The sequence below is a fragment of the Eptatretus burgeri genome, chromosome 17, assembly GCF_056783735.1.
Source record: "Eptatretus burgeri isolate ZD-2024b chromosome 17, Ebu_testis_v1, whole genome shotgun sequence".
NCBI classification, from domain to species: Eukaryota; Metazoa; Chordata; class Myxini; order Myxiniformes; family Myxinidae; genus Eptatretus; species Eptatretus burgeri.
This window is the reverse complement of record NC_140977.1, coordinates 24,719,941-24,745,392: the sequence shown is the minus strand read 5'-3', so window position 1 is coordinate 24,745,392 and position 25,452 is coordinate 24,719,941. Positions and strand designations below refer to the sequence as shown.

At 46.9% G+C, this 25,452-nt stretch overlaps 1 protein-coding gene and 1 long non-coding RNA gene across 6 annotated transcripts in view; both read right to left on the bottom strand.

The window, feature by feature from the left end:
• The window catches only part of LOC147009576 (uncharacterized), a 74,340-nt gene extending 61,374 nt beyond the window's left edge, over nucleotides 1-12,966 (bottom strand). For 2 of the 5 annotated variants that reach the window (XM_085862204.1, XM_085862206.1), the window contains exons 1-3: nucleotides 11,823-12,955; nucleotides 4,163-4,387; nucleotides 367-525 (exon numbers count right to left, since the gene is read on the bottom strand). In XM_085862204.1, the coding sequence (XP_085718330.1) occupies nucleotides 367-525; nucleotides 4,163-4,387; nucleotides 11,823-12,455 (1,017 nt within the window). In that variant the 5' untranslated portion in view covers nucleotides 12,456-12,955. Of the gene's footprint in view, nucleotides 1-366; nucleotides 526-4,162; nucleotides 4,388-11,822 lie in introns of all 5 variants that reach the window. The other 3 variants (XM_085862209.1, XM_085862208.1, XM_085862207.1) reach the window with 3 other exon arrangements.
• Nucleotides 12,967-14,787: 1,821 nt separating this feature from the next.
• Nucleotides 14,788-21,529, bottom strand: LOC147009575 (uncharacterized). The gene is made up of 3 exons (XR_015052898.1): nucleotides 20,605-21,529; nucleotides 20,447-20,491; nucleotides 14,788-19,487 (listed from the first exon to the last, which is right to left on the bottom strand). It is a non-coding gene; the product is annotated as an uncharacterized LOC147009575 (long non-coding RNA).
• Between the last annotated feature and the right edge of the window lie 3,923 nt (nucleotides 21,530-25,452).

The window sequence follows — 25,452 nt, the reverse complement described above, 5'->3', positions numbered from 1 at the left end:
TTAAAGGGTATGGGGAAAAAAAAGTCTGAAAAAGAACAAGTGAGACAAACGGACAGAGAGCAAATAAAACCTCCAGTCCCCTCCGGTGAAACCAGTCGGGAGTAGAGGACTAATAAAAGTTTTTGATGGAGTTGAGTTTTAAGATTTCCAGCGATCACTTTAGATTCACAGCCCCCACAGAAAATTCCGCAAAGACAAGTGCAGCTGTTCAAATTGTGGATCCAGAAAAACGTTTATGCAGCAGGGATGTAATTCGATGGAAGATGGTAACACTTGCTTTCGACACAAAAGATTCCAGGAAATATATTGGTGTTCTGGTAAGTGAGCATGTTTTCATGCGATGGAATTATCGGGACCGTGCCATACCTCCCGGTTTTTCTCGAGCTCCTGCTGCAAGGCCTGTCGGCCCACATCGAGCTCCAACAACTGCTCTCGCAGTGTGTCGTTCTCAGCTTCTAGGCGTGCCCTGCGATCTTCCACCGCACGCAGCTCTCCGTGCAACCGCACAGACACATCACGTGACACCTGCGTGAAAGAAATTCAGCATACGTAGTTACTTGCAAGCATGTGGGCCCCAAGCCCACTTTTTTTGCTCTGTTTGTCGCTCAAATTTTTGGGGGTTTTTTGAAACTTTAAGAATGGGAAGCAGCCACAGCAAATGTGTATGAAGTCAATTGCCAGGAGCCAATCACTGTGCACTAGCCTCGAACAGCCAACCAGGAGCCAATCATTGCGACATGTCGCCAAGCTGTCCAAAGCATACATAGTTTACACTTGCTTTGTCTGCATATTTATCGATGTCAATGATGAAAATGTTTTTGTCCAAATCAAATCTTTCTTGACCCTGCACTGCCTGGATCCTTGGTGATTACAATGGTATTGTTGGAAACTTTGTGCGACCAGTGGTTTGGGAAGAGATGACATTCCTGACAAGGTGGAGAGTTTGCTGTCAAACCTCGACTCAAGATTCTGCAACCGGTCCAGACGGCATCAGCCCACATGTCCTAAAAACCTGCTCCTCTCCTCTTGCTCGCCCTCTCTCTGTTCTATTCACCCTCTCATTTGCTCAAGGTCATCTGCCATCTGCTTGGAAATCAGCAAACATCACTGCCCTGCATAAAAAAGGTGCAAAAACAGATCCCTGCAACTAAAGACCAATCAGCCTTCTCCCAATCATCAGCAAGGTTATGGAATCCATCATCGCTTCAGACATTAAATCCTTCCTCTTCTCCAATGGCTTGATTTCCGATCATCAATTTGGTTTCAGACCAGGTCACTCTACCCTGGATATTCTGCTTCTGCTCTCCCAACAATGGATGGAAGAACTCAATGCCGGACATAAAATCAGAGCCATATCCCTCGACATATCACGTGCTTTTGACATGGTCTGGCACCCTGCCCTGCTCACCAAACTCCCTTCCTATGGTATCCAAGGCAGTCTCCACTCATGGCTCACAGACTTCCTCTCCTGTCGCAGCCAACATGTGCCCCTAAATGGAGTTCTCTCATCCCCTCTTCCTGTCCAGGCTGGAGTTCCTCAAGGTAGCGTTCTGGGCGCTGTTCTTTTTCTGGTTTTCATCAGTGATCTCTCTGACTCTGGAAAATCCTCTATACCCAGATCTTTTCTACCCCCATTCATCCACCCCAAACCCACCTCCTTCAAATTCCCTGCTTTCCTTCCTGAAAGTCCCTGTAATGTCCATCTTGTATTCCCCATGTTCCCTGCCCCATCCCTCTCCCTTACACAGATCTAATGTCTCTGTTCCCCACTGTTTTGTCCTTGCCACTCCCGCTCCTCTTGTCTGATGCCCCCCCCCCTTGCTGTGCGTTGTGTGTTAGCTCTCACACGAACCTCGACAAGGTATACAAAAAAATAAAAGATGCAAAATGACACACACACACACACACACACACACACACACACACACACACACACACACACACACACACACACACACACACACTGTATCTTATTATACAGCCAAAACATCCTGGTGACGTCAGTGCTTGCTCCACCATTCTTTTCATCACTCCTCCACCCATCATACCCCACACCCAGTGAATTCAAGTTGATAAACTGTGAGATTTAATTAATTTGATGCTGATATATCACAGGTTTGATGGACCTTATGGCCTACTCCTGAGTCCAAATTCCTTGTAAATCTACTTAATACATACGACTATGCTTAAAAACCGGAGAACAATTGCTTCTGGACGTCCGAGGTGCCTTGTATTGACAATCTTGGCAGACATCTACATATGATGTACTCATCTGCAAGTTCCATCTCCTTGCATTGCGCATTCATCGACGTCGATGTGAATACGTAATGAAAATATTTTTGTCCGTGTCAATAATGAAATTTTTGGACCCTGCACAACCCTGGGTACTTCGTGATTAATATCGTACCATCTCCAACTTTGAGCAAGAAGTAGTTTGTGAGGAAATGCAAAAATGATACAGACACAGGATCTTGTTGTATGGATTATTATCAGATGTACTATATGATGATTAGACAGTACATGCAGCAAACCCTTAAATATCGCGGTTTTGAATATCGCGGGTTTTGCCCAATCACCGGCAATCTCTTGTGGACTGATATGGTTGTGGTGGGATTTAATTCCGACCAATCGGGGTTTTTGAGCTGAGTTGTGATGGTTATCTTCCACCACGAGTGCCATTTGTTGTTTCTCATGTACCTTTAATAATGGTGCTGAAGCGTATAAAGATAGAGAAGAGTGATTATTGTTGACAGTTTTGACATCACACATACAATTCGACTTTACACATGTAATTGTAAATTAGCAGTACTGCTGTGGTGCAGGTGGTAACTGAAACACACGGCACTTACAGTACTGCACTCTACCTATCTCCGTGTCAACACTACGTTCGGTGTAATCTTCCATGCAATCGGAATCAATTCCTCTGTTTTCAGTTATTATTGCCCTTTGTGATTTGTAACCATGGCTCCCAGAAGGAAAACTGTCAGTGATGAACCAAATGGAAAAATGTTAAGGAAAGTATTGTCTTTGACTGAGAAAGTGGAGGTTTTGGATAAGCTTGGTCGAGGCGAGAGTGTGTTTATTTCATTTATTTTCTGGTTTTGGAGCTGCAGAACGATTTATAAGAGAAACACGTTGACAGATTACAAAGGGAAAGATTTAAGAGGTTATGGTAATAGGGAAGGAAGTTCTAAAAGGTACGCACACTGGCATCTAAGCCATCCAGCCTGAGTTTGAATCCTGACCCAGCTATAAACTGTCGTCCCGGTGTTTCACAGGCAGGGAGATTCAGGTGCTGTCACTCAATTGGACGTTACAGTGGGCAACCCATCTGCTGCCATTAGTCGGTGCACGTTAAATACCCCACGGCGTCCTTTGCAAAGAGTAGGCGAGCTATCGTCGGCACCCTGAAGAAATAAATTCCTGCCCTAACTATTGCTGGGATGGCAATGGCAAACCACCCCATGTAACACTTGCTCAGAAAGCTGCGTTGGCTGCACCGACGCTCTGTGAAGACTGTGGTACATCAGAGAGAGAGAGAGAGAGAGAGAGAGAGAGAGAGAGAGAGAGAGAGAGAGAGAGAGAGAGAGAGAGAGAGAGAGAGAGAGAGAGAGAGAGAGAGATGGGGGCTTTAGACAAATCACAGAAGGGAAGGCCCATGTTTAATCTGCCTTAACGCAGCAGGAGACTTCATCGTTAAGCCAATTTATATTTATTTCATGTTTATTTCAATTGTGATGTGTTTATTTTTGGTTTCCACCAACCTTCCTCTATTTTCGCAAAGCCCAAGAACCTAACCCCGCTATTCCCAGAGGAAATTGGTTTTACTATCGCGGTTTGGAATATCGCAGCATTTGCCAGGAACGTAACCCCAGCGGTATTGAAGGGTTTACTGTACTGATAAGGTAAGGTAAGGTAAGGACACGAAGAAGAAAGAATTGCACTTAAACGTTTCCTCTGTAAACTTGGTAAAAACAGTCGTTCGTCACATGAGAATCCAGGAAAATGCACAACTACACAACAAACAAATCATCGGCTGAAGGCAGTCCATTCGATGTCAAACTCAGCCTAGAATCATGAAAAATAATTTGTGATCTATGGCAAGTTAAAGTCATGGTGAGTCAAATCTCATAAAGTTGTAAAATCATTAAGGCTTAGGCACCTTGAGGTCCTGCTCAATGCTGCGCAGCAGCTCGCCATCGGTTCCATTGGACCCTCCAGCCCGCAGTCCACGTCGCTCGGCTTTCTTCAACCGATATTGGAGAATGCGTGAGTTCTTGTTGGCTCGATCCAGCTCCCGCCTTAGCTCCTGCACTTGCTGAACGTCCTCCTCCAGCCATCCATCTCTTAGTTCCTCCATCTCAGCACGTAGTTCATCAAGCTCATCCTGAATAGTAGGGGAGGACAGATATCTCATGAGCAAGGGAGTTGTGGACAACTGGAACGCCAAAATTTGCTCAGAAACTGGTACACGGACATCACAGTAGATGGGCATTTTTATGTTGTATGATTTGGACATTTTTCTTGTCTGGGACCCAAAGTCTTTATCAGGCATCAATCGGACCTAAAGGTGCACTGGCCCCTCATGTGATCTGAATGAGCTCTTTCCTTGGTCTTGGTACATGCAAAATAAAATCAAACTTTTGTAAATGGAAGACTTCAATGTCTTCATTTTGTCCGGTAGTACCATAACTACCTTCTCAACCTTAAAACAATGTTTGATACTCGTTCTCTCAAACGGTATCAAAATGAAATCCATCACACACACTAACAATATCACAACTACATGTACACGGAATACTAGTAGTAGATGGAATCATTGAATTCCTCGATTTTATTGGCAAAACAAAACAACTGTTTGATATAATAACTCATTAAGATGCTCAAAAAGGCAGATTTTGATAACCATGACTCTTGCTCAGAGAAAATTGATGAGAATATTAATTTTTTTTTTCTTTCTTTCTTTTAAAATTCTGCAACCCTTAGGGTTTCCAACATTTTTGAGTGTTCTGACCCCTTCCGAACCCCCAAATATTTTGCTGACCACTATGTTCGACTATCATAGTGTAGCACAAAGCTGCTTCGTACAGAGATTAGAGCTATGGTTCCATGATACAAAAAGGACGAACCACGGCATTCCATGAAGAGTTTGTACTGATGTGTGGCGAGTCACAAAGCGTGAAGTCATTTGGTACCAGTGGAGAGGCTGATGTTACATCTTTTTTTCCAGTGGACTTCTGCTGATGACTAGCAGACACCGAGAGGTCTGCAAACTGCAGGTTTGAAAACATGGTTGTAAGGATTATGGAAAAGCCTCTATATTCCATGAAGGACAAGGACATAAACCCAACATGTTGTGAGGCTTACAATCCGACCCAGACTGAATAATGACTGTCTCAACAACGTATGGTCGGATTTTAGTCATGTAGGCAGCATCTCCATCTCTCTATCTCTCCATCTCTCTCTCTCAAACTTGGGCAAACCACATTTCCAAATTAGCCTCCAAAGCCAGCTGAGCATTCTCTGTCATGGAAAGTCCTTTTTTTCCACACCTGCATCCTTATCCACCTACAACGCCTTCATCCGCTGCTTGATGGCTCTCCCCTCTGGGCTGGCTCCCCTGCCTCACACCTTTCTCAGGTTGTCGCCGTGGAAATCAAGGCCTTCAAGATCATGGGAATCTCCCACGATGACGCGAGGTCGATGGGCCTATCACTTTCACAATGCAGACAGGTCGGTGGTCTCTCTTTCTTCGACTTGCCTACGTTCTGTTCTTGCACCCTCAGCATTTTCCATGCTCCATCCCAACTTCTCCCCCCCACCCCCCAATTCCTTCCCAGGTTTGTGCAGGGTGCACATGGTGTGCCAGTAATCCTTTTCTTGTTAAGCTCCCAAAATCCATGCTCACTGCTCACCTACTCATTTGTTCTTCGTTTCACTCTCCTATGGAACCAACTTCCCCAGTCTGTTCAGTCCCAGTATTCCCTCCAGGGCTTCAAGACAGCTGTTCAGGACTACATCAGGTATCACTACAAGTAACTCCAACCCCCATCCATTCTCATGATCACTTCGACCCCCAAATGGCCCCATTCCCAAGCACTCTCTTTTTCCAGGTTATGGTCATTTTTCTCCCTCCGCTCACCTCGTTTTGTTTGTTAGTTATCGGTTGGTTTGTTTCTTTTCTGTTTCATCCCCACTTTCCCCTTCCTCTTCTTGCTTTGTTTCATTCACCACCCCATGTGTCCTTCTCCCTCTACCCTTGATCTCACTCTCCCTTCTATTCTGCTGTTGGTGTTTCCACCCTTCCATTTTGTTGCCTTCCATTCTGCTCTTGCTCTTCCATGAGCCTCGATCATGAACACAAAAAAAATTAAAACAAGGAGCTGATACACTAGGTCCTCCAGCTTTTGTGTGGTATGAAGAATAGATCTGTGTAATATGAAATCTTAAACGGTTTTTCAAATATCACATACACAAGCCAAGTTACCGAAATATTTGCCATGGCAACATAATTCAGCCAATCACAGCCATGATCTAATGAGGTTGACATGTCATAAGGAATAGATATCTGCAAAATGAAAGGTAGCTTTTCAACGGTTATTAGATCCTCGTGGTGGATCTCTAAGTCTTACTCACGTTGTTGTTCTTCATCTTATACTTGTGGACTTTTTTGTTTCACAGCCTCCAGTTTTAATCGAAACTTCCTGAAACTTGGTGTGTATATATATATATATATATATATATATATATATATATATATATATATATATATATATATATATATATATATATATATATATATATATGTGTGTAAAAATACCCTGCGCAGACAGTAACCATCTCCGATTTTGAAAATTCCTCCGAGAAAAAAAGTTATGACGTCAAAATATCTCCGCTAATGGAAATCGCCTAAAAAATTATCTCCGAAACTAGGCAAACTTTTTGAATTCTGTTTGCGGGAATCGAACAGGGCATTAGCAGAGATTAATTACCGCACATATTATACATCACTATGACGTCATATCAATTTTTATGACGTCATTCCTATTTTTTGACATTTTTTGTTTCACAACACAGAGTTTTCATCGGGTCTTCGTGAAACTTGCCATGTATATGCAGAAAGTCCACGCGCAGGCAGTAACCATGTCCGATTTTGGAAATTCTTCCTAGAAAAAAAGTTGGCGTCATAATATCGCCGCTAATGGAAATCGCCTATACCATTATGTCCGAAACTAGGCAAGCTGTTTGAATTTTATTTGCGGGAATCGAACAGGGCATTTGCACAGATAATTTATCGCAAACCTCATACATCACAATGACGTCATATTCGTTTTTATGACGTCATCATTAAGAGGACGAGGATCTTAGCTCATTTGAGCTTGTTGAAATATCGCGTGAACAAAAGTAAATGAATTGATGATTGACCGGGTGGTCGGTCGGAGCTCATGTTAATGTCCCAAACTCCGATCTTATCAGAGGAGTGTGGGACCATAATCTGTCAGAGAGGGAGAACCTCCACCAGGCCAATTTCAACCACAATGATCAAGAAGAACGTCATTGTGAAATCTAATACTGCAGGTAACTCCAACTCAGCCATCGATCTCGCAGGCGAACACAATTCACCGCAAGAGGACAGAGCTCTATGACGGATTACTATTGAAAACATGTGACTCTTTCTTCCCATCAAACCTCCACGATGTGAGGAAAGATTTTGAAATGGCACTGGAATGTCAGGCAGGCACCGGCACAGTATTCTGAGCCTTCCATTCCCCTGAATAGCACTGAAGAGCCACTGTACATAAGCCCTTCACCAGTATGGTCAATGCATGGCATTACATAATGTGCAAAAAAGGTAGGGGGGGGGCAAATAATGGGTCTCTTTAGGACCTCAAAATGTATAACTAGGTTATGTGGAGCACCAAGTCCATTGTTCAAGTCTATTAGTGGGAATGTGTTGGAACGCCAATCATGGCGTCGATGGCAATGACCGTGGAATCCGAAAGAACACACTGATGTGTCATTTGCGTCAAGATGATAATTATTACAATAAAAGAATTAATGCTATTATAGTGGGGCAACTTAGCTAAATATAGCATAATAATTGTGCATTTTGTGAGGAAAGCACCAAATTTGGCACACTAGCAGCCTATCATATTATGAACAGATTTGGATATTGGGCCATCTCAAATTCAGCCGCTGATGGCTGTGGCAGCCATTTTCCACTACCATCAAAAAATTTGAGATGGCCCAATATCCAAATCTGTTCATAATATGATAGGCTACTAGTGTGCCAAATTTGGTGCTTTCCTCACAAAATGCACAATTGTTATGCTAAGTTGCCCCACTATTGTGATAATTGAAAAATTGTGGAGTGGATGTTTGATGAAGAGTGTGTGACAGGAGCGTACAGATATAGCACACACATACATTGAGATGTCACCTGGGTTTCATTCCCAACATGACTATAAACTGTCGGATTGGTGTTTCGCAGGCAGAGTGTTGCACCACAAAGTGTGCCATCCCACGGACGGACGTTAAGCCGAGTGTCCCATCTGACAGCATCAGTTAGTAGGTTCTGCGAGCATGATGGCCTTTCACCGAAGAGTCGGAGAGGTAATGCCGACATCTGACCCTGGAAAAATTACTAATTCCTGCCTAATCTACAAATAGCACGCATCCTGATCTTCCCGAGTATCCCTTGACACCAGATTATGCCACTTGCTATCTCGAAGTGTGTTTACTACCTGGGCGGCATCTCCTCCAATGGAAACAAATTCACACACCAAAGTGTGCACGCGTCACACCCGAACGGCCGCCTTTGACCATGAAGGCCAACCCGTATGCAACACCTTCTCCTACCCTCATGTTATTTACTTTTTTATTTTATTTTTATTTTTATTTCAAAAAACAGACTCGGTGCAATGGTAAGAGTGTCCGATCTGAGTCTGGGAGGTCAGCAGTTCAAATCCTAGCTGAGTCATACCAAAGACTTTAAAAATGGTATGCTCTGCTTCCTTGCTTGATGCTTAGAATCTAAAAGGATAGAGCATGGACAACCCCCCTTGGTTGGCATCCTTGGGGAGGAGGAAATTCCTTCTTTGGAATACCCTGGTGAGTATGTTGTGGCCTTTCTGGTACCCAGAGTGCCCTGGGAAGTGATGGTAATTCCCCCAAGCTCAGTGTGTGTGTGTGCCTTGTCTAACAGTTGTGCGTTGTGTCTCCTGTATATGACTGTACGTCCATGTGAGTGAGGTGTGTGTGTGGCAGCTCTACTATGAACTAACTAACCTGACTTTCATCTTGTTTAAAAATAATTAATTTAATATACATTTTGAACACTGTGGACCATGAATCGGCTTGTTGGCACTTCCAAAAACCTACGGTTTAGCGGCTCTGTTCTTTGGCTCTGAAGTTGGTGCAAAATTGTACGCCTTCTTGACCAATCAGAGTTTCCGCTCACGGTCTCCCGGTGGCGGTCCATCGATATTTAGACAAAATGGGGGTGTTCAGCGATGCAATGCCTGAGCTCACTTCGTTACAAAAAAAAAAAAAACATCTGCCCGTTTCGTGCATCGTCTTCAATTTTTAGCTTTGTTCGACACTTAACTTGATCCATCCCAATAATAAGAGAGTTCATAGAACACGATACTCTGCGTAGTGTTCAAGTCCAGTAAATACAGTACTGCACTGCACTTCAATTTTAATAAAATACGTTAAAACGACAAACTTGTATGCCTGGTGTTGGCTTGGTGGATAGGGTTGTGGGTTTGGGATCTTTGGGTCCTGAGTTCAAATCCTGCTTGGCTGTTGAATTAATTACAGGTGGGGTTGACTCAGCCTGTCATCCTTCTGAGGTCGGCAAAATGAGTTCCAGCTTGCTGGTATCCTGTGTCGGACTGGTGACCGGTCCAGCATTGTGTCCAATAGCCAAGGAGACTGCTTCGGCAGCACCAACGCTCTGCACAGAGTATGGTCCCGATGGATGGATGGATGGATGGATGGAGAAACTTGTCTTCTTATTCATGTTCTGATTCGTGTTCAAAATGTAACTTTCAATTTAAATAAGCTGTTCCTCGATCATAAACTGATCAGACAGACAGACAGACAAACAGATGGATGGATGGACGTGAACCAATTGCATCACCCCGCTTTTTGATTCGCATGTGCGGGGTAACTACGAAGGCATTAGTAATTACAGTTGTGGCTGAAACATCAACAACTTTGTCTCGAGGTGAGTTGCTCAGTGTCTTCATCTATTAATCTAAGTAATGGATCTTGTTGCTGTAACATTGCATTGGATAGTAATCCCACAATGCCTTGCACTTTCCTTCAGCAGAAATAACAAGCACTGACACACACACACACACACACACACACACACACACACACACACACACACACACACACACACACACACACACACACAGAAGATACACATGGTAAAGTTGTCACACTTCCTGGATATATTTTCCTGAGATTTGACTATTTTGAGGCTGTCAAAACAGGGTGTCAGTAGCTCAAGGGAGGGGTAACCCTTCACGAGTCCTTTTTCTTAAGTGGGGTAAAGTGTTCTTATGAACCCTCAACTTTCATACAGCAAAAGTGATTCTGGATAAGCAGCCTGAGTATTTATTTTTTCCACATGGGAGGAAGGGAGGGAGGGGGTTAAACCCCAGTGAAGAAAGCGTTATTGTATTTGAGAGAACCGAGTGGTGTGCACGCACAGAGGGCTTTCCTAATTAAAACCAGTCCTGGCCCTTGTGTCCGATGTATGTCAATGCTATGGTCATTACTCATGATTCAACCATGAAGGTACTCAAACATGCACCTTAAATAAGAAATTTTTCTCAGGGTGTGTATACTGTTGGCAAATATAGCTGAATCTGTCCCCCCCCCCCCACTTTCCCCACAATCCACTCCTATAAGTACCACTCCCTTACTTCCCTCTCCTTCCGATTTGTTTCCATTCCTCCTCTGAAACTCCTTCCCTATCTTCCACTCTCCTCAATTTTCCCATTTTAACCCTTCCAGAATGCATGCGTAAGAAATAGATTGCTCTTTAGGACACAAATCCCATGTATAAATCCAGGGTGCTCCCCAAGTTGTGGATTTTATCCCAAATATCCCATTAATATCCTATAACCTAGAGCGCAGTAGATGTTTGAGCTGGCTCTTTGGTTGAGCGGTTGAAGACATGGTTTCTTTCCCCCCACTATCTGGTGTGGCTTTAATTCCCACGGCTGTTCACTCTCACCATCCCGCACTTGGCAGACGTGGTGAGTGTGCCGAACGCCTCTCGCCATGACTTCAAGGAGGTCTTTGTCCTGCACTGGAATACACTGGGTCTTATGGTATCCCATTACTCCATTGAGGGATGGATTAATGGATTTATTATTATTTTCACGTTCCATCTTCTCCTCGTTGGAACTCCTGGCCAGGGCCATGAAAAGACCATTATTCGATCTCAAGCAGCTGTTGGACGCGGTCCACCTGGCTGGTGTGGTTTTAACTGTTGTTAAACGGACATAAACAGAGAGAGGGAGCTGCCATGTCATGGAAATGATCATTTGTATTAAAATAATCTCACACGTTTCAAAGTGTCTCCGCTGAACCCAGAAGCTGCTATTCAAATCTCAACGGACGGAGGCGGCGCGCCTTTAAAGGGGTCTGCTCCGAGGGTCGACGAACCATTGGGAGGGCGGTTATGAGAGCCAGGTAAATGTGGAATCACGACTATGACATCATAAAAACAATATGCATTGAGTAAATTGATTAATTAATTACAGACGGGCCGTGGACGTGGCGCTGGAATACCGCTTCACCTTAAGATAAGCGTTCTCCGAGCGTAGCTCTTCCATTTCGCGCCACCCTCCCTTCTCCAAGTCGTCTCCAGTGGCCTCCCCGATGGGGTGTTCGATGCCTTGTCCGATCGGTCGCCCCTCCCGGGACGTGCGCTGGCTGCCCGCCGCACTTCCGACGGTCCCCGTGATGGTCGCTTTGGTTGCGCCCGCTCCGGCCTCACTCGAGTCGCTCGAGTCGCTCTCCTGCCCCGAGGGAGGCTCCGAGGCACAATCCGAGAGTTCGGATCCGCTGTCCATCCGGGACGACGAGAATCCCACGGATGTTACCCGGGTGCCTTGGACCCTACCCAGTGCGGTGGCTGGCCGCCCTCCTCGGGACACCTGCAGGGCAGGCCCGACCGAGCCGGTCCCAAGGGCAGGTGTTAAGGCTGATCCGGGAGTGCTTCCAGATGCACTGGACCCTGCAGCAACTCTCCCAGCCTTCTCTCTGCCGTTAGCGGTGGCCGGAGGAAGGCGTTTAGCTGCGGGTTTCGGAGGCAGGGCCGGCCTGGAGGAGCGCACCGGTCGAGCCGGGGAAGGAGCCCGTGCAGTGCGTTTCCTCTCCGGGGGACTCTGTGGACCTTGCGACCTAGTAGCGAAATCAGGGACCTCCATGGCTGGTGGCAACGAGAAGGAAACGCTGATATGTACCAAAGGAATAAGGGTCGACGGGGGTTGTGTGAAACGTGAAAGAAATGGAGGAACGAGGATGGAGATGAAACAAAGGACCGGTGATGCAGGAAAATAATAAATAAATTTATAAAGAGCAAGGTATCACAGACGGTACATCACCAGGTGCAGACGCACACCTGCACGGACTGAAGGATAGCGCACGAGGAATGAGCAGACAAAACAATGAGCGCTCCTTGGAGATGAAGACGGAACGAAAAAATGGTGCAGAGGTAGTACAAGATCGAAACACAATGATGGAAGAGTCCGCAGCACAGACTGAGACAGGTGGACCGGCAGGCAGACACGTCTTATGCTGGCTCTCCCGCGGCCACAACCATGGTCGGGATGGCCCGGCCAATCGTGCCGGCTCGGTGAATGAAGGACAGAAAGGATGGTGACGGTTTGGCGGATGAGGCAGAGTAGGAGGGAAAGATTAAGGGGAGGGTCGTGGTGGGCGTGCGTAAGGAGGAGTCCATTTCAACAGAATTACAGAGAAGGGGCTTTTTGAGGGGCTTCGTGGGATCGCTCCACGCTCGAGACTTTGTACGATGACGTACAACCTTCATCGGATAAATAGATATAGCTGTCCAGAGTCGTTGGAGACACCAATGCACGGGTTCGATGATACAAGAGTTGATGACGTTTTGAGTTTGACCCCCAACGGGAACCCCCAACTCCAATATCTGTAATATTGTCTCTCTCCTCCAAACGAGTTCCTCAAACCGTCTTTAAAGCCGAATTCCATTATTGAGAGCAATGATGTCGTCATTCCACCTTCTCGACTCCAATTCACATATTCTCATCCATCTTTTATCGATCCTGTGTGATGAGATGGATACATCGGTCTCCACCCTGTCAAGGTGAGTTACCGCTCTCCCAACAACATTTAAAATGCTGAGAACACTTAAAATAAATTAATAATCGAGACATTGCTGTTTAATTCCTTTGAAGGAACAAACACTGGCAACTACAATGGGCGACGTGCACCACCTGGTGGTTGAACTGGTCCACCAACGTTGGGACTATTCGTTTAATCCTGCGCCATCATTACATACTTAAGCCTGGTACTGTCTCCTCCATTTGGGTGGCTGGTTGAAGGTCTTAGGGTCTTGGGTTCAAGCCCATATTTTTAACCGTTGAATTGACACCACGTGGGTTGATTCAGCCCGTCATCCTTCTGTGGTTAGTGAAATAAGTACAAGCGAACAAAAGCCACGATTAAATATGGACGTGTTGAGTGACTCATGAATAGGAATGAGAATCCGCTGCCTCTATTGGCTCTCTGGAAGGACTCCACTGATTGGCTACTCATGTTCACACGTTTGCTTTATCACAAATACCGTATCAGCAAAATGTAAAGGAAAATTAATGAGTCACTACATACTCATGGCTCTCGGTGGTTCCCGTTCCGCCGTGGGTGGTTCCCCAGGTTCATTCTCACCCTGACTGTCTGTTGTTACCCCGAGTAGTGCAGGGTGGGGTTAAAGTTAGGATTCACTCTGTCTGTCTACAGTTTCAGTCTATGATTGAGAAACTACTTAATTCCTATTTAATTTTATATCCTGAACACTGTAGAGCACGAAGCGGAACATCAATCGAAACATAGGCCTGTAGTTTGGCAGTACTTTGGCTCTGAATTTGGCAAATTGTACAGAATCTCGTCCCAATCGCTCTGAATGCGCACAGAGGATCAAGGCAATTGTTTTCATCTGTCTGCCTGTCGGGCAGTCAAACAGAATTGAAAATCATTTCAATCAAGAAACTTATTGTTTTTAGGAACGTCATAAAGGACACAAACAACAACCATGGATAACGAATTTTATCGTGTTAAATAAGGTGGTGTCAAAGACCCTGCATCAACTGCGATAAACTTCCAATTCAATGTTTTGTTTCCTACAACCTTTAAAACTTTTATTTTATGTCATTTTAATTACATATTTGAACACTGGAGAACACGAATCGCCTTGTTCGCACTTTCAAAAACCTTCAGTTTAGCAGTACTTGGACAAAATTGTACACCGTCTCGACCAATCAAATTTGCTAACTCGCGGTCTAAGGGTGGGGGAACTTCGAGATTCTTCTTCTTCTTCTTCATCTTCCAAAATAGTCTCATGTCCAAGTTCCAATAAAGTCACAATGTCCTTTTTCTCAAAACTGCACACTGCACAGGGTAAGGTGTTCTATGAACTCTCAAGTTGTGGTTGCATTAAAAAAATCTCCATGCGACCATGTCATTTAACCACCAATGATATTGCGATTTGATTTGTGCGTCAAGTTCAAGTGAAGCATATCCATTTGGTGTGGTGGCGGCATTGTGGGATCGTTTAATGCGCGGCACATACACACGGATATCGACCCCCACTTTGGCCTCAATTTTACGGTACGGTAAAAGTGGAAACAATGGAAGCCACGCATCTGGCACCAAAGCAGTAGTTGCTTAGTGAGGTTTGAGACAATCTATTCATTTGATTATTGGTGCCAGAAGCTCACCTACACTTTGACCCTCAACCCTGACTTTGCCCTCTTCCTCGTTGATGGTTTTACCTTAGAAAAGAGAACCAAGACTCACCCTCTCTGTGGATTCAGATACAGTGCTGGTACTTCTCTACAACTCATCCTTCAACCCTCAACAGCAAATTACATTACAAAACTCGATTATCAAGGCATCAGCATCACTTGCTTCAAGATGGCAGACCATCCGCTTGCATTATGGTTTCCAGGCCACAGGTGGCCCACCTCTTAGACCTGGCTGATTTCAGAATTTTCAGAATGCAGTCAGATGGAAGGCATGCGAGGACTTGTATCAATGTCTGGTGGCTTTCTTTAAGGATAACCTCTTGCTGAAAGATGGGGTCAGCCATCACAGTCTACCTCTTGACGAGCAGAAGGAGATGTCACCCTCACTGAAAAACATCGTGGACCTCCACTGACTACAACTCATTCATCCTAGCCTACTGCATCTTGTGAAGCAGATGGATGGCACAGAGCTCAGGTCACGCATCCTGGCGTCCATAAAGACAGATCTCTTAACTCTTGGATTCGCTGTTCGATGAGATTCACACATCATCTGATGTCAAGACTCTCCACTCTGCCACTTTCCACCTTCCAGAAGTGCCATTCGCCCCCACCGAACCAAACCAGACTCCGCAACTCCCTCCTCTCACACACGCACACAGCAGGTATCATGCTCATTATGCAAGCAAGCAAGACAACCCAGATAGGCATTTCTGAAGCAAATATAATTTTCTACCAAATCAATATAACTACTACTAGTACTACTAAATATAACTATAACTACTAAAAATATAAAATATAACTCCTAAAAAGCCCATCAAAATGATGGATTGTCGTTATTTTATTCTAAATATTCAAGGAGACTGGAAGATATGTTTCATAACAAGAAAAAGCATTATTTTAAAACACTACATATACAAATGTGATCATATTTTATTTACCTCCTGCGATGTTCTGTTTCAATGGTACAGCCTCGAGAGCATGCCAAAGTTTGAAGCCTCGGCCTAGTGTCAGGTGTGCTTACACCTTCTTTATTTATTCAACCCCCTCAGACGTACATGAACACTTGTTTTACTCTGCGTGTGTTGCACATCATGTACAGCGAATTTCACCTCCCCGCACCTTGTATTCATTGTTATTTAAACAAGAAAGACCGCACTGTGGTTATAACCTGCGACAGAATCCAGTAACAGCCGATTGGGAAACATACATTTAATGAGCTATTAAAAGATTAACTTGACACCTCTCATCCATGTCAGCCTCCGCCACAGTTACGTGAGGAAAGAGCTGATTCATCACATGGTCACGGATGTTTAATCCCAATATGGGGCTGTTCAAAAACGACTTAATGCTTTTTATTTTTTTTTTAGTAATTTAAGTAATGTAATGCTTGATTACTTATTGTAAAGCTTGATTACACCATGCATTCTGACAAGCTTGATTAAATCTTACTATTACTAGCCCCTGTTGGACTTAGTACAAAACAAGGGCTTATGGATTGGGTCTCGTGCGTCCGTGCCTCCGTCAGTCCATCTGCAGCCATATCTCGGAGATGTACAAACCAATTTTGTTAAAAGTTGGCACAAAGGCAACACATGATGGTATACATATGCAAATCATTTTGTTTCATGATTCGGTCAAAGACAGCCGACTGGCGGCCACTTTAGTTGTAAAAAAAAACAAAAAAAAACGATATTGAGCACGACCTCAACCATTTCTCGGATATGCATTTACCGGTTTTGTTCAAACAGATAAAGATCGCACACAGATAAAGAAAGATGGCTTACATAGGCACGTCATTTTTTTTCGAGATCAGATCTAAAATGGCCGACTAGCAGCCATTTCGTTAAACGTGTCCCCAACCATTTCTTGAACATGCCTGCTCTGATTTTGTTCAAACTTGGCACAAGCACAGTGCACGATGACATACACGTGCATGTCACTTTAATTTGCGATCTGATCAAAGATGGCCAACTAACTGGTAGACTGGCAGCCATTTTAGTTGTCAAAAAAACCCGGTATTGAACACGTCCTCAACCATTTCCCAGACATGCATTTACCATTCTTGTTCAAACTTGGCACACAGATAATGAATGATGGCTTACATATGCACATCATTTATTTTCAAGATCAGATTCAAGATGGCCGACGAGCTGCCATTTTGTTACTTACGCAATCCTTCCCAATCGTGCGCAATCTTCCACGTCACATGACCACTCAAGTCAGTTGCGCATTCACACAAGTCTTGTAAATATGGGCTAGCCCTTTAACTCTGTACAGCTAAATTACTAAAAGCAGGGGGGCTATGACATGTTATGTCTTTTGTCCTTGTCCGACATATGATTCGATTTTTCGGGGTCCCTCGTTTTCAACACTCAACCCAAACAAAACCAATGGAAAGCTGATGCAACAAACCTGGGCAGTGTATAATCACTGAATTGAAAATACATAGAATGCGCATAACCCAGGAAAAGTGTAGCCGCCTTGATCTTGAGGTCACGTGACTGGCACCATCTTGGTTAGCACCACGTGGCTGACTCGCATCGTGGATTCAGTTTGTTTGGAATTCGTCCGAGATTGAAAAAGCCAAATAAATGTTAAAATACCATTTTGTGCGGCAATAAACCGCTCAAATAGGGTACGGGAGAGTTGTGGGAAGACGTATCACAGGTATTTCTTACATGTTGATGAACAGGAATAGTGCAGTTTTACTCTGAAATATTGTTACGAATTTGGAAGCCTTTTGCACACAGACAGTCAGCAATCCCATAGTTCAGTTATTTCGTTAAGTACATGTGGATAGTTAAAATCCCTCCCCGATGTCTAATGAGTTAATTTCATGTGTGAGCTGTGGGTTTCTTTTATAGTCAGATTTTTTACATCTTTAAATCTGCCAACGCCAACAAAACCCTCACTTCACTCCTCCTCCCACTCTGCGGGCGAACAAGCGCTTCACCCGCCCAACCTTCACTTCACACCACGGCGCCATAACGCACGTGTTTCTGACTACGGACGTGGGCGGAATCCCCTCGCCTCGGAGCTCTGACTCCGCCCCATCAAAAAAGAATGTCTCCCCTGTCGACACTGGGGAAGGCAAAAGAGCCTCTCTCGGGGGAGGAGCAACGAGACGCCGACACGCCCCTCCTCCAATCACGGCTGGCCACCACGACACCCGAAACCCCTCGTCCAATCCGGAAGCGAGTTACCAGAGAAACGGATCCCTCCACCCCACACGGCGGGGGGGGGGGGATAAAAAGAATTGCGAGGCGCTCAAAGAGAGTGGGGGTCCTATTTCGGTCGTGCCTTGGTCATCTTGGTTCCCATCTTCGTTCCCTGTTCATCGTCGTCGTCGTTCGTTGGTGGCTGGTCATCCATAGGATTCTGGCTGTGGGTTCGAGTCCCACCGTGGTGGTTCGTGTGATTGTGGTTCATGTGGAGCACTCGAGCTGGGGACCCTGATCCATTTAACGGACTCCGAGCTCACAAGTGCGGGTCGGCCAGACCACACGAGGTGGCCAGGTACCCGCCCAAACTCTAACCCCCTGCTTGCCTATTCTCCGCGGCTAGAGGGTCCAAATAAAGGCCGGTTGGCTCCATTTCTTTTTGGGTGTGTGTCTGTCTGTGGCCAGTCTTATAAGTAAAATTGCATCAGTGCCTTGCTTTTTGTGCATTGCAATTTAGTCCGATTAAACTTGCTCTGTGTCTCCCTTCCTGATTATTGTGAATAAACCCCGTGTTAAATGTACCAGCTCGTTTTCTGTGCTCTCTCTCATTGGCTAAGCATGGTTCATGTTTGAGTTATAGTGAGGCTGATTGGGCCGTAGATTGTTATTTGGACCGGCGCGGCTTTGGTAATTCCCGCTTGGTTACTCCGGATCCCAGTCGGTAACAGCGACTCGGTTTGGACAAAGCTGGCCAGGGGTGTGGCTTCGCTGGTAGCTAGACCGCCCGGGTAATTAGGTAAATTGGAATCAGACAAAAAGACCCGAACTGCGCAGTCGAAATATTGGCGTCCACGGTCCATTAAGCGACCCGTCGACTTCGGAGTTATCCGGAGTGACGACCTTTCAATTCCGGGTGTTCGGTGGGAGACGGCACAACTGCTTCATCTCGCGGTCGTTCTCCGTCCCCGAACCTGGTACCACAACAATATTACTGCAGTGTTGCAGCTTTTCATTGAGCGATCATCACGTGAACCCTGTTCGTAAGTCGATTTGTTTGTAGGTCGCACATTGGTTTATCACAGTTTTTTTTATGTCGGGAGGATTAACGAGTGTATTCGTGTCAATGGCCACCATTAATACCACCTTCTTGTCGAGTCGATCGGCCGAGGGAAGTTTGACCCAAGTCTTTCACGATCTGGCTGGTGCCAGTGATAGTTCGACAACTTAGAGTGTGCGAGTGGACGTCCAGTTTAACGTCCATCCGAGAGACAGCACACACATGGATCAATCACCCTGCCTGTGAAAAACCATGATGGCAGTTTATAGCGGGGTCGGGATTCGAACCCACGGTAGACAGCTAATAGGCGAGTGTGCGACAGAACGTCAAAACATTTATCCAAGGGATGGCACACACACACACACACGAACACACACACACACACACACACACACACATATACACAAACACATATACACCCACAAACACAAACACACATACACACACAGACACATACACACACAGACACATACACCCACAAACACACACACACACATAAACACACACACACACAAACACACACACACAGACACAGACACATACACCCACAAACACAAACACACACACACACACACACACACCCACAAACACAAATACACACACACAGACACATACACACACCCACAAACACAAACACACATACACACACAGACACATACACACACAGACACATACACCCACAAACACACACACACACACACACACACATAAACACACACACACACACACACACAAACACACACACACACAGACACAGACACATACACCCACAAACACAAACACACACAAACACACACACACACACAGACACATACACCCACAAACACACACACCCACACAGACACAGACACATACAGACACATACACCCACATAAACACACACACACACACAAACACACACACACAGACACAGACACATACACCCACAAACACAAACACACACACACACACACACAAACACACACCCACAAACACAAACACACACAAACACACATACACACACAGACACATACACCCACAAACACACATACACACACACACACACACACATACACACATACACACATACACCCACAAACACACACACACACACATACACACACACACACACACACACACACACACACACACACACACACACACACACACACACACACACACACACACACACACACACACACTGATGAACCACCCTGTACCTGCAACAGACGGACATTCTCTCGGCTGCTCACTCTGCCAACGATCTGGACACACTGGACCGCACGTAATAAAGTTGGTAACACGTGATTACTTTGCTTCGTATCAGTTTGGTACGTAAAAGAAAAACGACAGGAACATTCGTGGTTTGAATTCTGACCAAAAACAATAATTGTGAAATAAACGCGGAACACTTCATGCTCGGAAGCTTCAACAAAATGGTCCGACTTCTTGACGCTCCCAATTTGTTCTCGAACTTCATTGTGAAAAGGGAAGGATAAAGGAAAGTGCTGCAATCACGAGAAGTTCACCATTGAAAGCGATCACACAAAGGTGAGAAAACGCCATCGTTTTCCTCCTTCAAAATTATACGCAATGCATGACGGGAATCGCCTTCACCCAGCACCGAGCGATAAACCAAGATGGCGTCCGGAAGCGACACCGTGCTCTGTGTTGTAAATGGCAATGAGCGTTCTCCGCATTTTCAGTTCAGCACCCGGATGTTGTGACGTCACGGAAAGCCAAGTGTGGATTGTTTAACGACATCTTATATTTTTATCAATTCCTCAGTTGTTCAAGACGTCGATCCAGAAAAATGACTTCCCAAAAAGCGCTTCAAAAATTTAAATTCGTGGTGAGGAAAAACACTGGATAATGCGAGTGGTGTTCACGGGTTTGAACGCAAGGCTCAAACCAGAGGATCATAACAAATGAGGCGAAGTAACCACCATGCCATGCCAGCGCCAACAAGGAATTACCTTCAGTGATATAAGTACTTTGTGTTGGTTTCTCAAATCTTTCTTCCACACATTGGGAGGAAAACATCAATCTATAATTCCAGCAATCTCGTGTGTGTGTGTGTGTGTGTGTGTGTGTGTGTGTGTGTGTGTGTGTGTGTGTGTGTGTGTGTGTGTGTGTGTGTGTGTGTGTGTGTGTGTGTGTGTGTGTGTGTGTGTGTGTGTGTGTGTGTGTGTGTGTGTGTGTGTGTGTGTGTGTGTGTGTGTGTGTGTGTGTGTGACCGCTGTTTCTCGACAACCACTGTCCGGTCCGATCTAATTGAAACTTGCCAGGTATATTGCTGGGGACCTGAGGATGTGCCTTTTCAAGGTTTGATATTGTTGCGGTTGAGGAAATTCGCAAATCACCATTCAGGTCCCGTAGGTGAGATATCTCTGTAAGTTCATGTGTAGTTAGCCCCAAACCCGTTGTTTAGAGGGAATAAATGTGATTCATTCGGGCTGCGACCCTTTGAGATAGCCGTTTTTCTGTTCTATCTTTATTTTGAACCAACCACGTCTCAACCGCCATCACACAACAACCACCAACCGCAACACCGCTTCACAACAACGACAACGCCAACAGCCACGACCTTTACCTTCACAACTCGCTCCCGCAAACATCGCATCACCGCCATTCCAAACGTCGCCATGGCCATGGACCAGCACTTTAAACCCTCCACCACCTTCGCCTCTCCTTCTGCGGCCATTCCCGCACCGCTTGTGGGCACCGAGCGTCAGGCTGTCCAGGCCTCGTGCGGGACGCGCGCCGAGCCGCGGGTGCAAATAGCGGCCTTTTCCGAGGAGAAGTCGGATCAGGAATGATACACGCCCACTTCTGACCCGTCCAATCAGCAAGCACGGGGCAGTTTGGCCCCGCCTCCAGGCGCGTTGGAGTAGAATCGATATATGCAAATTCGAGGATCAGGGGAGGCTCACGCCCCTTTTTCTCCGTCCAATGGGCGAGCGTGGCTCCACCCCCGAACTCGTTCTGATCCAGATATTTGCATATGGGTTCTCCTACACGACTATAAAGCGCCGAGCGCGGGGCGAATTCAGTCAGTTTTTCGGTCAAGGCGAGTTGGAGAAGAGTTGAGAGTTTTTGAGTTGGAGAGAAGGTTGGATGCAGTGAATTGGAGTCAGGAAGGTCGAGGCAGTCAAGTCGGGGAGCTGCAGAGAGAGGAAGCCTGGAGCGCGGTCGAGGTGATTTGCTGCAGTCGGCTGAGGAGAATTGCAGAGGGGACCGGATACCTCGGGTCCGAGGCAAGGAAGACGGCGGTCGGCGACGAGGTCGCAGTGGAGTCGCTCGTCGCGGGACCCAAGCAAGCCAGCTATCCTCTTTCCCCAGAGCATCAACAATTCCCTCCTTCCCCCCCCCCACGCTGAGATAGTGCGAAAAGGGGGGCCCCGTTCCCACCCCACTCCAAGCAGTGCCAACGAAACCCGCGAAGGAGCGCGGAGTCGGGGCACCGCCGCCACATTTGCGGCTCATCACAAGACACGGGTAGGATCCACCCGGTCTCGCGGCCCACAGGCCCCATCTGCCCCCTTGTCTTTGAGGGTGGCCCTTTTCTTTTGCTTTTGAGTAAATGTGTTGTCGGCGCCATCTGTAAAGTAAAACTGTGTAAGTGTTGCCGTGTGCTCGCGTAGTCGGTAGTAGATCTGCATTGTTGTGTTTCTTTTGTAACATCTGCTTTTGGTGCATAATTGTTGTAATTGTATATGTGTGCTTTCCGTGTGCCGTGGAATAAATGTGCCTTATGTTGAACTGTTTTCCCGTTTCGCTTCGTCTTTTCTTTAATTGAATCTCCATCTTGCTTCACGTAAAGGGTTGGTAGTGGGCTTCATACGCCCGATAATTAATCGGAACCGTCGAGGTCGACGATAACACCGCTCGGTTATCCCGATAGTACGGAACGGGTCGCTTAAGTGTCCCGTGTCCGGAGTCGACCTGCGGCGAGGTGCGATCGCCCGGTCTACCCTCCGTGTGGGTACTTAGGTAGATCGAATTTGGCGAACAACCCTATCCCACGCGGGGGGCCGATTGGCACGATCGTGGTGAGGCCGGAAGGCCCACCCGTGACTAGTTCCCGGCGTTAGTCCGAGAGGGTCACGACAGAATTGTCCGTCCGGTGGGCGACGTGCCGCGATTCGAGTTACATGGCCGTTCGCACGCCGGCGGGCGCGAATTCGCAACACTGGTGTCAGGTCGTGGGACACAAACCCATCCCCCTCCTCGCGGCACTGGTGTCGGAGAGCGGGAAAACGGGCTCTCCTGTCTCCAGCTAAATTCACGGGAATCGGTCCAGGGGTGAGAGGAGCGACCCCCGATTCCCTCCAAATTACGAGCGATTTAAATTAACCCTTTACGAGAAATAAGATGGCGTCTCAAGGCGAGCGGGAGCCGGGGGTATTAGAAATGGATTTAGAATGTGTAGAATCCATGGTCCAGGATGAAATCCCCGTGCAGGAAATGTTGGTTGTGCAGGAACACGAACTCCCCCAACTGAACCCAGAGCCCGAAATAGGTGCGGCGGCGGCCGCGGTGTATGACACCTCCCTCCCCCTCTCCGCCAAAACCCCCCGATCCTTGCCGAATCGGCTCAGCTGAGTGCACCCGACATGGCCCAGCTGTGCGCCATGCAGGCGGCAATGAATGCGAAGATGGATACAAACACAAATGAAATGAAAAACGAAATAAAAGGCATGAACAAGCAAATGAACGAAATGAAAACGAATATGGAAACAAATGCGCAAGGAATGAAGGAAGAAATGAAAGAACTGCGGGGTGAGACGCAGAACATGGGCCGAAGCCTGCAGGCGGGCATGAAGGCAGTAACCGGGGAGCTTAAAATGGCGACGCCACGTGTGGGAGCGAACGAGCTGGGAGGGGGTGCAACGGCTGTCAGGCCCGCGGTGGGGGCGGGTGACAAAATAATTCGGGGGGCGTGTTGGGCGAGACTGGTAAAGGTGTCGGAGAGAGCAACAGTGACGGTGACCGAGAGGGAAAAACTAATTAGGGTGACGGAGACGTGCACGAGGGAGACAAGAGACGAGGTGAAAGGAATTGAGAGGGAGAGAAAAGAACAATTAAGACGGAAAGCAAGGATGAGGTACGCGAAGATCGTGAAAGAGCAAGGAGTGAAACAGAGGAAAGGACGGGAGCGACTTAAGGAGAAAGCAAGGTTGACCTACATAAAGATAAGGGAAAGACGCCAGAAAGAAGCAGAGACTAAAAGACACGAGGGGACAACAGAAACTAATAAATGTACAGAGACACGGGAGATGGGAACGATAGAGGGAAGACTACACGATGAAGACGGGGATAGAGACGAACGCACACACACACAGAGGTAGTGGAGGACGATGAGGGTGAGCTCGCGGAGCGTGTAGGGACCCAGTGCGAGCAGCGGGATTGCCTCCTCCAGGAACGAGTGGAGGGAGTATGCCCCCTTGAGGCGAATCACGACCAGGTGGGTTCGGTCGTGCTTTGCGAGGTTGAGGGGATGAGTGCTGTGGAGGGGTGCACGGAAAGCTTGGGGGGGTATAGAGGCCCCGGAGCCCCTTGTGGGGACGCGAATCCCCAGTGTGGTTGTCCCGGTGTGTGTGGTGTCGAGGTGTGTGTTCACGAGTGTGGCGAAATGCGTGCTGCAACGCACGCATAGCGCGGGTGCAAGGGCGTGTGTGAGAGCGACCGGGTGGGTGGCAAAAACCCCGTGTGTGGATGAGACCCCAGGTGTGAGTACGCCCGTGTGTGTGGAAGCGACCCCGTGTGTGAGTGGTGTGGTGGCAAGTGTGCCGAAGGGCGTGCTTCCCAGCACGCCGTGTGTGGATGAGGCACCGCGGGCGAGTGCCCCGCGTGTGTGAGTGGTATGGTTTGTGTGAGGGAAATGGCACGAGTGAGTGGAAGGCCGCGAGTGAGTGGAGCCACGTGTGCGAAGGAGGTGGCATGCGTGAGTGAACGGCCGAGTGCAACGGAGACCGTGTGTGTGAGAGAGCGGTATGTGAGGGTGATGTCGGTCGGCATGCGGGAGCACGCAGCCGCGTCTCCCAGTGTGAATGTAATGGAATGGTGTATGAGCGTCGTGACACGCAGGTGTGCGTGGGTGGAATGGAGACGACGACGGCGACAGAGGAACGAAAGCCGGGTAGCGGCTGTAGATGTTTTGCGCACCGCGCCGGGTTCACCCAGCAGCGAGCGCGAGGTCCGTGCTGTGCAACGCACGAGGCCC